The sequence below is a fragment of the Labeo rohita genome, chromosome 5, assembly GCF_022985175.1.
Source record: "Labeo rohita strain BAU-BD-2019 chromosome 5, IGBB_LRoh.1.0, whole genome shotgun sequence".
NCBI classification, from domain to species: domain Eukaryota; kingdom Metazoa; phylum Chordata; class Actinopteri; order Cypriniformes; family Cyprinidae; genus Labeo; species Labeo rohita.
The window spans coordinates 28,016,063-28,034,380 of record NC_066873.1 but is presented as its reverse complement, the minus strand read 5'-3'; the positions used below and the strand labels follow the sequence as shown (position 1 = coordinate 28,034,380).

Genomic DNA, 18,318 nt, shown 5'->3' with positions numbered 1-18,318 from the left:
CTACCTGCGACGTCACTTGCAATCCACACCAATCGTCACAGGTAGCTGAGAGTGCAGGTGGCGATTGCGAGTCGAAAAATAATAAATATATAAAATAAAGTAAAAAATAAAACAGACTGCAAGTGACGTCACTTCCGGAAGTGCAGTTGTCCCAAACCAGTTAAGCGCAAGCCGCGCCCTCTACGCGAAAACCCCACCCCGGAGCCACGACTCACGTCTCCGGCTGGATTTCACTGGTCAATCCGGTTACGCGGTCGCCCCTGGCCCTGAGAAGAAGTTTAGAAATCAATCAAGGTCGCTGACGATGGATGCATCGCTGACAAACGGTCAGATATTGTTTGCTATACAAAAGAATTAATAATAATAAGTTTAAAAAATAAATTATATATATATATATATATATATATATATATATATATATATATATATATATATATATATATATAAAATCTTTTTGTGTTTTCCGGTTTTTGTTCTGTATAATACGTGAGTGTAGTTTACTCGAGTGTTAAACTACTCTGTGAGCATGTTTTATAGTCTATATGTCGTTTTAAGCACTGTTTTTATTCATTTTGTACACCGTTTTATTTAAATTGTAAACTGTGAGTACATCGTTTCACTCGTGTATCCCTTTCGGGTATTGTATTAAAATTAATGTGTTTCGGGGCGGCCGTGACGCTGTGTAGCCAATCAGCGTTTGACCAATGAAATCAGTTGACCAATGAAATCGAGCCGGAGACGTGAGTGTGAGTCGTGGCTCCGGGGTGGGGTTTTCGCTTAGAGGGCGTGGTTTGCACTTAACTGGTTTGGGAAAAAAAATGACGCTGGCTGTCTGAGAGTGCAGGTGCATGTCTGCAGCCAGACCCTTCTCCGCTGCGCCGCATCCAGTGTAGACAGCATCACTGATTATAATGGGTCCAACGTTTTTTTGTCGCGTCCTAATGATTTTTGGTATAAATGAAAAATCGATAATTTTGACCCATACAATGTATTTTTGGCTATTGCAACAAATAAACTTATAACTGGTTTTGTGGTCCAGTGTCACATTTATACATTTTTAAATGTCGCTGTATATTTTTCACGCATTTGTTTTTCATCAAATATTACGTTTTAAAAGTAGTTTTGTACTTAAAACGACATATGAAATTATAGCTAGAAATCATACAGTTGTAATATAGACCGTCATAGATTAATAAACTTTTATGCTAAAGACTGTAAAACTACAACCATGCAAGCATACAAGTCAAAACATTATTAACTAGTTTTTTATTTTTATCCCATTCTCACTGATGGTTCCAAGACTAGGGTTGTAACAAGCCAATTTTACATCGATGACAAATTTAAATCTGCAAAATTCATAGCAAATCGCACATTTAAACAAAGTTTTAACCCAGAACTCAGGATCGAGGTCACGTGTTCCACCCGGACGGGTTTCCACTGCGCACCCATTCAGATACAACCGCCTTACGAGAGACAACATGGCAGCGCAGGTAAGTCTGATATTCAGCGTTTTATTTCAGGATTTTTGACAAATATACGATGCTCACAGGTTGTATACAAAATAATATATGTGTTTGCCACTATTGTGTGCTTTCTGTAGAGCCTTGAAATGTTTTGTCAGTAACGTTAAACACGTCTGTGGGCTTGCCGCTTTTAGCACATGTGCTTCAGTTTATTACAACGGTAATTAAATATTACTTCAAAACTTTCAAATTTTGAGGTGCATTTATGAAACTGGCTTTTATCCAGATATTCCGAAATTGAAAGTCCTCCTAGAAATGGCTATTTAACTAGCATGTAACCATAGCTTGTGTTTATGATGCTTAGCATGCATGTCACTGTTTTTATTGGAAGTATGAAACTACCCTATGTAAACTGCATTATTAGCGCATTTGCTGCAAATTGTCATTACTGTGGTAAAATTACGGTCCCGTATTTTAAATTATACACATTTTTGCGGCATTGCTAAAAGTTCAGCTAGCTGGAAACTGTGTTGCTCTAGTGTGTCACTATGGCAACGCACGCGCATAACGGCTGTTTATTGATCATATTACCTAAAGATGACAAGTAAGCATTAAAACGCAGCTTAATATTCAATTTTCCACACTTACTTAGTAAATTACTTTACACTTTACATTTATCTTTTTAATTTTTATGAAAGGTGGCAGCCACGAAGGTTCCGGAGGTTCGAGACATCACTCGAATTGAGAGGATTGGTGAGAAACTAAATAACCCATAATAACAGTAAAAACCAACCATATATCTGTCTGTCTGTCTGTCTATGTCTATCTGTTTATTTATTTTTTGCCACCAGAATAGGTTTTAATCAAGACAGCTCCATTTATTTAGAGAATGAATATGCAAGAACAAGTAAAGATGCTGATAAAGAGACATAAATCTTGACTTCTCACAGGTGCACACTCTCACATTCGTGGCCTGGGATTAGACGATGCCTTGGAGCCACGTCAGGTAATGTTCAATGTTTATGATTGATTTACCAGTGACAACACACTTGTCTTTGGCTTAAATATTGCTAACCGTATGTTTAGAACAAAACACCATACTAATGATGAACCTCTGTCTCGTCAGGTGTCTCAGGGGATGGTGGGTCAGCTGGCATCTCGAAGGGCAGCCGGGCTGATCCTTGAAATGATCAAAGACGGTCAGATTGCTGGACGTGCGGTCCTCATTGCTGGCCAACCTGGGACGGGCAAGACAGCTATTGCTATGGGTGAGTTTTTGCATACATTAATCATAACATAAAGCATATTATTAATTTACAGTGTTTAATAAACTGCATTTGAGAAGTTAAAATTGAGCTAATCACTATCAACGGTGTATATCAAAAATAGTTATTTTTACTATTGTTATATTGCATAGTCATTGTAAAGTAAGCAGTGAGTTGTGTTTATTGTACAGGTATTGCACAGTCTCTTGGCCCTGACACACCTTTCACTGCTCTGGCTGGGAGTGAGATTTTCTCTCTGGAGATGAGCAAGACTGAAGCTCTGAGCCAGGCCTTCCGCAAAGCCATAGGAGTCAGGATCAAGTGAGTGAGGCTGACTGAAGTGTGGAGCAGCATGAAATCTTGAATTAAGAACAAAGAACTTACAAAAAATATGAATATGCTTATTGTCTCTTTGACATTATGACCTGTGGAAAAAAAGGGGGTTAAAGGGCTGTCTTTAGTTGGAGATTATTTACTAATTGCGGATTTTAAAGAATTGTTTGCTGGCTTACTTACCCACACATTGTTCCCCATTTTATGAATTCATTATACATTTGATCATTTTTTTGTGTAGTTCTAGGGTATAGTTAATTTAATATTTCGTAAATTGTAGCATGACTGCTCATGTTTTGTGTTTGTTGTCTGGCAGAGAGGAGACTGAGATCATTGAAGGAGAGGTGGTAGAGATTCAGATCGACAGACCTGCTACGGGAACTGTGAGTCTCTGCTCTTCTCTCTCTCTCAATAGACCAGATTCACTGAATTGACTTCTCTGTTTTGTTACCTTTGATCTTACGGCACCAGACTCATCATCTGCCTAGAATAATTTTACTTTAAAGGGGTCATGAACTGAGACAGCTAAATTGCCTTGATCTTTTGTAATATAAGAGGTCATTGTACTATAAAAAAAAAATCCTGTACGTTTCAGAACTTAAAACTTTGTCATTAGTCTAAAAAACAGCTTATATTGAAGGCAGTCTGCCAAACATCAGAGTTTGAAATGTTCATATGTGGATCACAAAATCAGGCATAAGGGTAAATTTTTTGAAACTAAGATTCATACATCTTCAAAGTTGAATAAATAAGCTTTCCATTGATGTATGGTTTGTCAGGATAGGGCAATATTTGGCCGAGATACTACTATTTAAAAAAAATCTGGAATCTGAGAGTGCAAGAAAATCAAAGTATTGAGGAAAACACCTTTAAAGTTGTCCAAATGAAGTTTTTAGCAATACATATTACTAATCAAAATGTACAAAATATCTTCATGGAACATGATCTTTACTTAATATCCTAATGATTTTTGGCATAAAAGAAAAATCGGTTAATTTTTACACATACAATGTATTGTTGGCTATTGCTACATATGTACCTGTGCTACTTAAGACTGGTTTTGTGGTCCAGGGTCACATATATATGATGTAATAGGTAGATAAGCACCGCCTCCTCAGAAGAAAGCCCCGCCCAACAATTTGTGCAAAGAGATTAACTTTACTGGAGAGACAAACGCAGGTCAACGCAGAAACCGAAAAATAAAGATGCCTTTAAAAACAACATGATGCTCTGCAGTGCCAGTGTCTTTGCATTGCCTTCCTTATGATCCCAACATTAGCAAAGAGTGGATGAATGTTTTTTTTAATGAAGTTCTAGGCCACGTCAGTAAGAATTTGATCCTTTGTTTACTTAATTTTACTGTGGATTAGTTTACAGTTACGCATAGTGTCAGTGACGCAACGCTCGTTCCCTTATCTCAGGGAACTGAGGTTACGTCAGTAAGTGGAGCAACACAATTCGGCACGGGATTTTCAAAAAGATTGAAAATAAAAGACGATTTTGATGTTGCAACAAAAGTGTTACAGTTTTCATTACATGATCAATATTGCTTTGTCTATTCTTACAGATCGTTTGATATGTACCGAGTTATTTAGGTGTTTTAAACCTAAATCACAGCGGCTTCCATCTATGAGGAATTAATTTACGCGGTTAGCCAATTATTGCAGTCAGCGTTTACTTCTGAGTCTACAATCTGCCACACCTATTCAAACAGATGTTGATAACATTATAGGTGGACATCAGCAAACAGTACAAAATAAAACACAAAGACAGTTCATGACCCCTTTAATAAATTAATTTACTTGTCAGTTTTGGTTCATAGTTATTTCAACATTTGAATTTCATCAGACAGCACACTTTCCTAAATGCATTTTAATTCAATAAATTTATTTGGCAGGAGAGAATTATTAAAGATATTTATCATTCTTCAGTAGGAAATTAACTTTGTTATTATAAAAGTGAGAAATGAGTTTTCAGCTACGCTGATAAGTTGAATGCAGGACGCGTGTCCCAAAATAGTGCTCAGTATGAAGCTAGGAGATGTCCCTAAGTGAACTCAATCAGACATGAGTCATTTTCTCTCCTTTCTGTATTTGTATTAAGGGTGCAAAAGTGGGGAAGCTCACGCTGAAGACGACAGAGATGGAAACCATCTATGATCTGGGGACCAAGATGATTGAGAGCCTCAGTAAAGAGAGAGTACAAGCTGGGTGGGTAGATTTTTAAATCTAAAATTTGTGATATACTTTTCTGTAAAAACAATTTGATCAGACTGGGCTGCCATCCAGCTTCTTTAACAAAATGTGTAAATCGTGTCTGTAACAACATTAGATGAACTTGGATGAGATCTGAACTCTAGTAATGAGCCCTTGAGTTGTCTTATTACTGTTTTTATTATTAATTTTCAAGACATAATGTTGAGAAAAGATTCATCTTATCATACATTCATATGCGTGATGTTTACAGTACAGAGAGAATGTGTGTATATGTAGTCAGAGAGTGCATATAAGTCATAAAAAGGTTTTGTTTTAGCTTTTCCAGTGCTTAAATCATTAAAGGATAACACATTTTATCATATTTCATATTCTGCAGTGATGTGATCACCATCGATAAAGCCACAGGAAAGATTAGCAAGCTGGGGCGGTCGTTTACTCGAGCAAGAGATTACGATGCCATGGGGGCACAGGTACACATTCTCTCTTTGCCTGTGAAATGAATCCATCAATCTATGACAGGTTTTCCCTAAGAGTGTTGTTTTTAATATATACTGTTTTTGCTGTTTATTTCAGACACAGTTTGTGCAATGTCCAGAGGGAGAACTGCAGAAACGGAAGGAGGTTGTTCACACCGTTTCCCTCCACGAAATTGACGTCATCAACAGCCGCACTCAGGGATTCCTGGCCTTATTTTCAGGTTTGTCACGCTCTTGTCAGCTTAGTAGATAATGGCATGCTCAGTGAAAGTAATCCTTTCAAAATGAAAATAAATCTTCATAGATGTTTGCGTTTGCTGTAGTTAATGACTGATTGTCTGTTCTGCAGGTGACACAGGAGAGATTAAGTCAGAAGTTCGAGAACAGATCAATGCTAAAGTGTCAGAGTGGAGAGAGGAAGGCAAAGCTGAGATCATTCCTGGGGTAAGCAGACTAGTCAAATAAACCTTTAAAGTGTTGAAATAAGAGGAACCAGCCCACAAACAGGGAGTGGACTTTTTCTTTCAGGGCTTTTTTTCTTTTGAAAACGTTCCATCCATTGATTGTTGTTGTTTTTTTTTTTTTCTCTCTTTTTTTTTTTTTTAAGAAGAAGTAAAAGTGCAGTGACTTTAATTTAACTCTCTACTGCATGTTTTTTTTGAAGCAATGTTATGAATCAATAAAATGTTGTAGAATTGCCTAAAAGTTTTTATACAAAAATAACTAACTAAATAGTGTATTTAAAAAATATAAACATTAATTAAAAATAAAATAAGAGTTTATTTAAAAAAAAATTATAAACAATTAAATTTTATGCATGTAATGCATCCATACTACATCTGTATTCTTTCCAAAGGTAAAAAAAAAAAAAAGCAATTCCTAATAACATACAATTAATACTTTGCATGACTCTTATTTTAAAATTATTTGCTCATTAAGTGTTAACAATTTTTGATGGGTAAACAATTCTACAAAGGATCATCTAAAAAAAGCTTTTCTAAGGCTATGATGCCACAAGATTTTAAATTGACAATTGGGATGTTGTAACCAAGGAAAAAAACATTTTTTTGGGTATTCCATCTACATTCTAGATTATTATACCCTACATTATTAAAGGGTTAGTTCGCCCAAAAATGAAAATTACTTGCCCTCATGTCGTACCAAACCCGTAAGACGTTCGTTCATCTTCGGGAACACAAATTAAGATATTTTTGAGAGTTTTCTGACCCTGCATAGACAGCAATGCAACTACTGCATTAAATGCCTAGAAAGGTAGTAAGGACATCGATAAAATAGTCAATATGACACCAGTGGTTCAACCTTAATTTTATGAAGCTACAAGAATACTTTTTGTGCTCTATGTCTTCTCTTCAGTGTCAGTCTTTGACGCTCATTCACAAGAGCATGTTGACGAAGACTGGCCAGAAAATAAAAAATTGTTGAACAAAGTTGTTATTTTTGTTTTCTTTACACACAAAAAATATTCTTTTAGCTTCATGACATTACAGTTGAACCACTGATGTCACATGGACTATTTTAACAATGTCCTTACTCTATTTCTAGGCCTTGAATGTGGTAGTTGCTTTGCTCTCTATGCAGGGTCAAAAAGCTCTAATTTATGTTCTGAAGATGAATTATCTTATTGGTTTGGTATGACATGAGGGTGACAGAATATTCATTTTTTGGGTGAATTTCCCCTTAACTCTTATTACCATCTTCTTTGCATCTTGTTTTTCGCAAATAACTTTGTCACGCTGTAGGAAAATCATGAAAATGGGAGTATTTATGTCTGCAATGGAAATTATAATTTTTAAAAAAAATTTTTTGGGTGCAGGTTCTCTTCATAGATGAGGTCCACATGTTGGACATAGAATGCTTTTCATTCCTGAATCGAGCCCTTGAGAGTGATCTATCACCTGTACTCATCATGGCCACTAACCGAGGCATCACCCGGTATACACACAAACACAACGTTAACAGCTGTTAATGCATCATGAAAATGTGGATCATTTCCCCTCATCCACTGTTGTATTTCATTTTTACAGTATTAGAGGCACCAATTACCAGAGTCCTCATGGTATTCCCATTGACATGCTTGACCGTCTGCTTATCATTGCAACATCTCCTTACACTGAAAAAGAGACTAGACAGATCCTGAAGATTCGGTGAGATTTTTAAAATGTTAAATAATATGCAGTTTAGTGAGGTTTGTTTATTTATTTATTTATTTATTTTTATCACTTGTCTTACATGTGTATTTTTGTTTCAGCTGTGAGGAGGAAGATGTCGAGCTCAGTGAGGAGGCACACACAGTTTTAACCCGTATCGGACAGGAGACTTCACTCCGTTATGCCATCCAGCTCATCAGTACTGCTGGCCTGGTGTGCCGTAAACGTCGGGTAATGCCAACACATACATATAGCAAGTGCTGTAAGCAAATACAATAAAGAAACTGTTGAACAAGCATTTTTAGTCTGACTGTGGTTCTACATTTCTCACAGGGCACTGAAGTCCAAGTGGAGGACATTAAGAGAGTGTATTCTCTCTTTCTGGATGAGTCCAGATCCTCACAGTACATGAAAGAGTATCAGGACTCCTTCCTCTTCAATGAAACACGTGAGATTCATCTCTGCTTTTCATGACTGATTCCTGGGGGTCCATATGTCATGCCCATATGTCATATCTTTACAATGTCTTTTTTTTTTCCCAGCAAGCACATGTTTAATGGTATTTTTAGATGGTAAATGGTACAGAATGGTATTATTGTACATTATACAAAAAGTACATTATGTGCCTCTTAGTTATGGTCTTATTTAATTGGACAAGCGGTGTTCAAAGACAGCTCATATATAGTCCAACAGCGCTGGGGCTTTTTTCGGCACTTGTCTGTATGGCCATGTACACACTGCAGGTAAATTCGGTTGTCAGTTAACCTTTTGCTCCTTAATCACGTTCTGTGCACACATAATTCACCAAAATATGGAAGTGACAACCACATTCAACAACCATATTAACTCCTGAAAACTACAGGTAGTGAAAAATACAGGTAGTGACAACCGCATTTACAGAAATTCCACGCAGTGTGTACGGAACTGAACTGAATTGAACAACTAGCTAATGACGTATTTAAAAGTGCATCAGAAATGTGTCTTCATCTGTATGGGAGATGTAAGAAAATAAGTGAAAGAAGTCCTAACCACATTTTGATATGGGCCTAGTTGCACTCACAAGCCCTGCGGTAAAGTGTCAGTGTTGCCAGATCTTCATAGCAAAAAAAAACAAACAAGAACAATCACAAACACTAAAACACGCAAATGCTTTGTAACACCAAAAAAAAAAAAATATTTCATATCTGCAACAGACCACTTTATTAACTCCATAAAGGCCACGTACACACTGCAAGTTTCAGGATATATATATAGAAGATCTGGCAACACTGACACTTTACCGCAGGGCTCATGAGCGCAACTAGCTCCGTGTCAAAATGTGCTAAGGTAAAAACTTCTTTCAATGTTATTTTCTTGCATCTCGCATACAGAAGAAGAGACATTTTAGATGTGCGTTTAAATATGTCATTAACAACTAGTTGTTTAGTTCCGTACAGACTGCATAGAATTTCTGTAAATGCGGTTGTCACTACATGTATTTTTCAGGAGTTAATGCGGTTGTTGAATGCGGTTGTCACTCCTGTATTTTAGTGAGTTATGTGTGTACAGAACGTGATTAAGGAGTAAAAGGTGAACTGACAACGAATTTAACTGCTGTGTGTACATGGCCAAAGTTCCTAGCTTTATGAGCTAACATCAAACAACATGCCCAAAAGCACTTATAAATATGAGGACATGGCAACACAGCAAGACAGCACTCTCTAAACCAGGCTCCTGAGCATAAGCAAAATACTACATGGCTATCAGCGGTAGTTTAGTTAAAATCGACAGCCAAAAATGGCAGATACCAAACGGTTAAATTCTTATTGACTCCCTCAAGATGCCAAAATGTTGCTAAGGTTACAAATGCCGGAGTGACTGCTGTTCTGTACACACATGGAGTGATAATTAACAGGACTCATTCCCGCATTTTAAATGCGGTTGTCACTCCTGAAACTTGCAGTGTGTACGTGACTCCTTTGTGGCAGCCATGACATACCATGACATTGTTTTGGAACTACTTTTATTTGCGGAGCCACAAAAAACAAATTGCAATTGTACATCTAAAATGTAAGTTACTTTAAATCAACTTTATATATACTAGTATGTGACGTTTTTACTTTTGTAGAGCTGTTGTATAAAAACGTTACTACACTTGCAATCTTGCTGTTGTGCTGAATTTCAGCCTCATTCCTTCAACCATATTACTGTTCGGTACAAAAGCACGATTGTGAGTGTGATATTGCTTATTAAATTTACTAGGGTTTAAAATTGATTTACAGCATCTTCCTCTTTCTGTTTCTTCAGAATCTTCTCAGATGGACACCTCATAATGAAAAGCTGTGAAGACGCATCTCCATTCATTGCTCCTGTGAAGTGCATTTACTCATTTATGACCTCGTCCTTTAAAAGTGTTCTGGCAATTGTGTGTTCATGCACTAAAGTTTTTTCCTAGGCATTTTTTTTTCTTTACTTGCTACTTGGTATTGCTAGATTTTATATGTTTGCATTGAATAAAACAATTTTTTTTTGTTAAACTCTGTAACATGGCAACCAAATAAATGAAATAAACTATTTGACCATGAAATCTGGTGTAATGACACTGTGATTTAAAGTCCTCATCATGACCCAGAAAACACTGATCTTGATGATGACTACAACACAGATTCTGTAGTCAGTATATGAAATCTGCTTCCTTATGATATTGTTTTAATTTAGCGATTTAATATACAGTACTGATGTTCTCTGATGTTCTCTACTTCTAAGAAGCTGTGTGTGTGTGTGTGTGTTTTAAATATTATATACTATTGTAATATTTGTTCTTATTTTGAATTAGATGATGCTTTGGCTTGTTTTTTTTTTTTTTTTTTTTTTTGCTATTTCAGTGTTTGTGTTTAGTAATTAGATATTAAACATATATATGCTGCCAGTGCAGCGTTTCTCATTTAAGTTTTTGTTTTTCATCTAATCTTTATATTTGATCTTGTTTCTGTTTTATTTCAATGAATACATTTTTAATAGTACTGGATGTTGTTTTAGTTAACAGTAATACTAGTAAGACTAACTTAAGCTTCTCTTTTCTCCTCAGGCCGCTGATCAGTTGTAGTACCACAGTGCTTGGCTAGGTGGCAGTATTTAATCAATATTGAGCAGTTCTTTATTTTGTAAGTTGACAGTGGACGTACATATGTATCTCTTTTTTCCACTTTAACCAGTGGACCAGAAAGTTTCCTTTAATACATTTTTAATTGGAAAGGTTTTAATATTCTTTTGAAACTTTCAGATGATGTTTGTCAGCATTTTGGCAGTGGGCGCATGTTTACAAGAATTGTATGTACTTAACAAAACCAGAGCGAGATTTAGAAACCCAGAGGTTTTGATGTTTGGCCTTTGCTAACCATGCAGAAGACAAGCCAATTCATTCACAGTGTGATGAATATGTGGATAGATGGACAGTGGACCTTTTCTTTGGGGTAATCTTAGCAAAAGGGCCTCACACAGTCGTCATCATGTCTGAGGTTACAAAGCGACGTTTCCGTACGCCGCATGAGTGAACATAGCCTTCCATTTACAGGGTGTCTGCCTGTTAAAAAAGTACCATGACTAACAAAACAGCAGACTGCTTTAAAATGGAGGAGAGAACATAAGAGATAATCCTTGGAGACACATTGAGTAGACGCCACTGGCTGGCTGGCCGTCTCAAAAGAGCTTTGGATGAATCTGGGCAGTTAGATGAAATCAAAGGTATATAAATTGGAAAGGTCTGTGAGTCTGAGAGGGTTGTGTGCATACTCTCCGCTCCTCTCCGACGTCCCAGAGATAAGGTCGTAATTCAAAACCGCCCATTAACATGTCAAGATAAATGGCAGTGAGAGAGAAAAGCACTGGAAAGCTATACTGAATCCAGGCCCAGTTACTTCAGTGCGATCCCTGAAAGTTATGACATCCGCTACCATTATGGGGACGCATGACTGTTTCTAAAGACTAATGGACTGGAGGATTTTTTTCTTGCGTGATTATTTTAGGTCGTAGACTGGCTAGGGGAAAAGAAAAAAAAACTATTTCTGCTTTCTTAGGTTGACTAATCATGAGACACTTTTTCTTCTTCTTTGTGGACTTTATACCTAGTGCGCTGAAAAATCGCTTTAAGGGAGCATTATTGGAATACAAATCACTTTCATGAGAGATTAAGGGAAAAAGGAGCCTCGCTGCTCCCTCTTAGCCTTCTTACCTGAGATATTTGTGATGTTTCATAACTCTCCCCGTTTCTCCATTTTACTCGAGAGGATTAATCTGTCATCTGTATCCCACAAATCCCTCTCAGTCTCCCGCCGCATATCTGTGGGCAGCTCTCCCAACATCCTCTGCTTTAGCATCACAGAAGTGTCTGCTGGAGTCACAATTCAAAAGCAGAGATGATGGGAAATTGAAACTGACTGGAGTATACAAAATCTAAACTATTGCATGAAAAATATGCTATCAGCCAGTATTAGATTTAAAAAATGTATTTATTGTAGACTACCAGTCAAAAGATTTTTTTTTTTTTTAAGAAGTCTCTTCTGCTCACCAAGCCTGCATTTTATTTGATTGAAAGTACAGCAAGAACAGTACCATTTGTAAATATTTTTACTATTTAAAATGAATGCTTTCTATTTGAAAATATTTAAAAATCTAATTTAATCCTGTGATCAAAGCTAAATTTTCAGCATCATTACTCCAGTCTTCAGTCTCACATAATCCTTCAGAAATTATTTTAATATGCTGATTTGCTGTTCAAGAAACATTTTTTAATGTTATTATCAATATGTAAAATAGTTGAAAGATCCAAATATCAGCATTTATCTGAAATAAAAAGCTTTTGCAACATTATACGCTATACCATTCAAAAGCTTGGAGTCAGTATAAATGCTGTTCTTTTGAACTTTCTATTCACCAAAGAAACCTGAACAAAAAAAAATAATAATATAAAAAATCTCAGCTATTTTCAACATAATAAAAAAAAAATTGAGCATGATTTCTGAAGGATCATGTGACTGGAGTAATGATGCTAAAAATTCAGCTTTAAAATCACAGGAATAAATTACATTTGAAAATATATTCAAATAGAAAACCGTAATTTTAAATAGTTAAATATTTCAAAATTTTACTGTTTTTGATGTGGATCAAATAAATGCTGGCTTGGTGAGCAGAAGAAACTTTAAAAATTAAAAATCTTACTGTTCAAAAACTTTTGACCGGTAGTGTATGTTTTAATGTACATTAATTTAACATATTCTTATCATTTATCTCGAACTGAAAATCGATGTTTCATACTGTACATTATAGTTGTGATGCCTTTAAAAATAATTGATTTTAGCTTGAGTGTTTTATTTTTAATTAACTTAGACAAAATATAAAACTTGGACCATCTTTCAAAACAAAAAATATTGTTAAAAAAGTAATGTTGTGAAATAACATTTAAAAATAACAGTTTTCTATTCTAATGTTTTAAAATTTAGCTAATGGAAAAGCTGAATTTTCAGCAGTATTTTATATATATATATATATATATATATGTATGTATTTTCAGAATTATTTAATTATATAGAACAGCATTTATTTTAAGTAGAAATCTTCTATAACATTGTAAACACCCTTACCAGCACTTTTGATCAATTTAATCTTTGCTGAATACAAAGGATTATTATTATTATTATTATTATTATTTAAGTCTTATCCAGGACTTTTGATCAGTAATGCAATCCACCTTATTCACCTTTTTCTTCAGCGTGGAAGTAAGCCTATGGGTGAGACTTTTGGTTTATTAGTCGCTGGGAAATAACAAGAAGAATACAACATGCAGTAAATGGTAAAACTATTTGCACTACATACCGGTGTGTTTATAATTAAGATTATCCATTAAAATATTATGCTAAGACACACCAATTTGCAATATCAAGCAGCAAAATGAGATGTTTTGTACAGCTAAAAATAGCTTGGCATGGATGAGACCAGAGACCCATAAAATTTGCAAATGACCGTGCCTGCTCTTACCGGAAAAATAAGGTGGATACTGTCAAATGATTGGTTATCACCATATTGCATCAGCCAGAATTTTAATATCAGTGCTTATTTGCATATTTACACTTAGCTGAACAGATTACTGTCTGATTGGTGACATTCCATTCAGATTTTCAACAAAAATGTCTCTGCAAAATGGATGTAAATCCAATGACATTTTCTCTGCAAATAAAAGCATTCACTACACGATGCCAGTACTGAACAAACAAACCCAAATTTCTGTTTAAATGTTTTCTTCAGCTCTTGCGAAATTTATATAGCTTTGACTCCTTCCATGTGTCTTGCACTCAAACTTCGGTCTAATCAGTGTCTGATCTGTCTTATCAGTAAAAATGCATGAAATGACCAAGTGCAAATACTCAGGCCTCTGTGCTGGGATGCGTGTTATGCAATGCCGTGTGTGTTGCTGGATTTGAGTACACTGAGGTATGAAGCAATCTGTTCTTTACGTGGTCCATCTGTGTGTTTTGTGGGGTACCAGCGAGTGCTCGCACTGAGGGATTGAACATTCAGACCCTGACAGATTGCATCAGTCTGTGTGGATCATCCTGACATAATCGCCAAAAAACCACCACATGCACTCTTCACTGACAACATGACCCCGCATCTTGCATAAGGGTGTTGAATGCAGAGTTTTCACTTTATTTCATACAAGTATAAAGGGAAAACTTACTGAGGAGGGTGTGCTGCGGTTTCTGTGATGCGGCTATCATCATCTCCTCTCCCTAGAAACAGGCATCTTCATAACGCTCCGAGAACTGCAGCATCCGTCTTCACTGAGGACACCCTGTTCTCTTTCTCTCTCGCTCTGTTTGCTGTTCTTCACCTTCTCTTTCTCATTAGTGGTGCTATTGCTAGAGTGTATGGACTGGGTTAGGAGTTTGAATGAACCTCTGTCCCCAAGTTTTAAACTTTGACATGTGATTCATACTTAACAGTCTGTGCTACAGACATAAATATTAATTATTAAATTATGCGGCTTAATGGGGAGAGGTGTTCAAAGAGATCTGACTCATCTGGTGCTGCATTAAAGCCCACAGATTTGCATTGATGAAGGGATCTGGAGACTTGACTACTTGAGCCAGTAAGAAAGCACATAGCAACAGCATAGCAATATGCTAAAAATAATGGAAACATCATTTCATCATTTATATTTTGTATACTTGATATGATTTGTTGCAAGTATGCCAAGATCATTTTCCTTCTCATTGCATTTGTCATGGTCTTTCTCTCTTACTTTCATTCTAATAATGGCAGTCTTTAGGAAAGTACCTGCGCTGTTTTCTCCATCTGGCTCCACATGTTGGCTTCTGGCTATGTTTGGATGTTATCTCCAAAAGGTACTTTTACACATGTGCTGTTCAAACAAATACACACTCTCCTGTGTAGCCAAACATTCACACACATGGATACCAAGCACGGGCAGATACACAAACATCCAGGTGTGTGCTTGTGATTGTCCCCTCAGGAGTTATGTGCAATGTTTGAGCTTCATTCATACGCACGCACAGCTTGGCGTGTTATATTTAGCAGGGAGAAGTAAACAGAGTGTTTCTGCTTTGGTTCAGATAAAATGTGTGATTTAGCCACTTAGTGTGGAAATCTATTTGTAGCACATCACAGGACTGTGCATCTCTTTTGTAGTTATTACATTTACCAAAGGCTCTGAAAAAGACATTGTGTGTATATAATGTGCAAGCTAAATGTACGAATAAAAATACAACTTTAATGCACTCTAAAACCACCGATATTGACATTTCCATCTTTATTTTTGGCATATTTTCCCTTCATATGTACAAGGGTAGGCCTTATATAATGTACAGTAGAAGCCCATTTCTTGTACATAAGAAAAAAAGTTGAAATTATGACATACTAATTCATAATTATTAGACAAAAAGCTAATAAAGTCATATCATCATTATGGCATTTTATGTCAGTTAGAGTTGTGCTGGTCTTTTAAGTTTTTACTTTATTCTATTTTACTCTATTTTTGTGCACCTAATGAAAATAGCTTAGTTAGCTTAGAGACTTTATTTTTTGCTTCTAAAAATGTCGTCATAACGGGTACTTTTCAATGGTCATCAATGAAGAAATTGCTTTTTTCCCCACAGGAGTTGACTGTGCAGTTGCAGGAGTTACAACTAGCCCATAATAACCAACCAAGTCTTGACCCCTTGACAGAATTAGTGTTTGAACCTGACCAGTGTTCAGAGGTCAGCCAGCTGATTGATAAATTCAGAAGGGTGGCCTGCAAAGGTTGCCACTTTGCACTTTGAAAGATCCCAATGATTGGATCCTTTCATGTGGATTTTGCTCTATGTTGAGGGATTACTGGTGTGTGTGTGTGTTTATACACATTTATACAACAGTTCTTTTGACTGCATTGCCTTGCAACTTTTATGATTGCTGTTGTTGTTGTTTATTAAAGGGGTCATTGGATGCAAAGTTCACTTTTACATGTTGTTTGAACATTAATGTGTGTTGGCAGTGTATGTACACATCTACCCTATAATGATAAAAATCCATGCAGTGGTTTTTAATTAGTCTGTAAAAATAATATCCCCTTTTTCAAATCGAGCCGTTCTCAGATGCCTGTTGGTGTGGCGTCTGATCTAGGGGATGTCAGTTAGACAAGAATATCTCCGATTGAGCGATTGAGGTGTTGTGTTGCTGGATGTAATAATGAACATAGTGGTCGTTATTTACTCCCAACATTTGAGCTGTTGAAGATGCAGTGGATTACATTTGTTTGTGAATGGAATGCGCCTCCTGATCTACATATATCTGTGTGTGTTTGCGCTAATCATTCGTGATCCAGATTCACTTACAGCAGAAGTGAGTGTTAAGGTTTTTTTTATGAATCTTTGCGATCGCCTTTCCTAATAACTCGCTAGTTAGCAAATATAGCTAAACGCGGCTAAGGTAAACAGGCTCGCCACTCCACAGAGAGAAGAGAGGGGCGGGGCGAGCAGAGTTCATTGACATTTAAAGCAACCTCAACCAGAATAGAATGATTTTTGCAGAGCTAATTTTGACAAGGGAAAAAGGCTGTTGTTTTACACTACCATTGAGAATTTTTAACCGAAGTATATTATAGACTTTTCATTAAGACCCTAAAGAATCATATCAACTTGTGGAAAATGGGCATCTGATAAATATTATTCAGTAAATAATGTTTTATATAAATAATAGTAGTATTTAGTATTAGGAAACAGTGTGTTTTTTGTGATGGTGATTTTAGTTACATTGTTCTGCCATTAGATGGTGACAAGTTTTACGTGTCAGCAATAACAACTTTTAAATTTAAAAATTCGCCAAAACATGCACGCCGTCATCAGGAATCCAGAACAGATGAAAGGACAGTACAAGCCTATCGGTCATTCAGTATCTAAGGTGACCACCATTTGCCTCACGTAGTGCAACACATCTCCTTCGCATAGAGTTGATCAGGTTGTTGATTGTGGCCTGTGGAATGTTGGTCCACTCCTCTTCAATGGCTGTGCGAAGTTGCTGGATATTGGCAGGAACTGGAACACGTTGTCATATACGCCGATCCAGAGCATCCTATGCTCAATGGGTGACATGTCCGGTGAGTATGCTGGCCATGCAAGAACTGGGATGTTTTCAGCTTCCAGGAATTTTGTACAGATCCTTGCAACATGGGGCCATGCATTATCATGCTGCAACATGAGGTGATGGTTGTGGATGAATGGCACAACAGTGGGCCTCAGGATCTCGTCACAGTACCTCTGTGTATTCAAAATGCCATCAATAAAATGCACCTGTGTTCGTTGTCCATAACATACGCTGCCCATACCATAAACCCACCGCCACCATGGGCCACTCGATCCACAACGTTGACATCACCTAACCGCTCACCCACACAATGCCATACATGCTGTCTGCCATCTGCCCTGTACAGTGAAAACCTGGTTTCATCCGTGAAGAGAACACTTATCCAAAGTGCCAGATGCCATTGAATGCGAGCATTTGCCCACTCAAGTCGGTTACAACGACGAACAATTTCTGACAATTTGTTCTTTGGTTATGCAAAACGATTGTTGCAGCAGCTATCTGGGTGGCTGGTTTCAGATGTTCTTGGAGGTGAAGATGCTGGATGTGGAGGTCCTGGGCTGGTGTGGTAACATTTGGTCTGCGGTTGTGAGGCCGGATGGATGCACTTCCAAATTCTCTGAAACACCTTTGGAGATTGCTTATGGTAAAGAAATGAACATTCAATTCATGGGCAACAGCTCTGGTGGACATTCCTGCAGTCAGCATGCCAATTACATGATACCTCAAAACGTGCAACATCTGTGGCGTTGTGCTGCACATTTTAGAGTGGCCTTTTATTGTGG

At 36.9% G+C, this 18,318-nt stretch overlaps 1 protein-coding gene and 1 long non-coding RNA gene across 2 annotated transcripts; one reads left to right on the top strand and one right to left on the bottom strand.

Moving 5' to 3' along the window:
* Positions 1-1,385: 1,385 nt before the first annotated feature.
* Positions 1,386-10,487, top strand: ruvbl2 (RuvB-like AAA ATPase 2). The gene is made up of 15 exons (XM_051111334.1): positions 1,386-1,490; positions 2,162-2,216; positions 2,414-2,469; positions 2,590-2,731; positions 2,920-3,049; positions 3,378-3,444; positions 5,165-5,271; positions 5,654-5,747; positions 5,851-5,974; positions 6,103-6,197; positions 7,588-7,706; positions 7,799-7,918; positions 8,023-8,152; positions 8,255-8,369; positions 10,208-10,487. Exons 1-15 carry the CDS (start codon positions 1,479-1,481, stop codon positions 10,231-10,233), a joined length of 1,392 nt encoding a protein of 463 aa, XP_050967291.1. The 5' UTR covers positions 1,386-1,478; the 3' UTR covers positions 10,234-10,487.
* LOC127166215 (uncharacterized) lies at positions 8,032-14,780 on the bottom strand. The gene is made up of 3 exons (XR_007827867.1): positions 14,634-14,780; positions 12,132-12,290; positions 8,032-8,181 (listed from the first exon to the last, which is right to left on the bottom strand). It is a non-coding gene; the product is annotated as an uncharacterized LOC127166215 (long non-coding RNA).
* Positions 14,781-18,318: the final 3,538 nt, after the last annotated feature.

Bases quoted from the DNA above. Each gene is read 5' to 3' on its own strand.
- ruvbl2 (XM_051111334.1), top strand. The intron at 2,732-2,919 runs GTGAGTTTTTGC...TTTATTGTACAG, and splicing joins CAAGACAGCTATTGCTATGG to GTATTGCACAGTCTCTTGGC. The intron at 7,707-7,798 runs GTATACACACAA...TCATTTTTACAG, and splicing joins ACTAACCGAGGCATCACCCG to TATTAGAGGCACCAATTACC.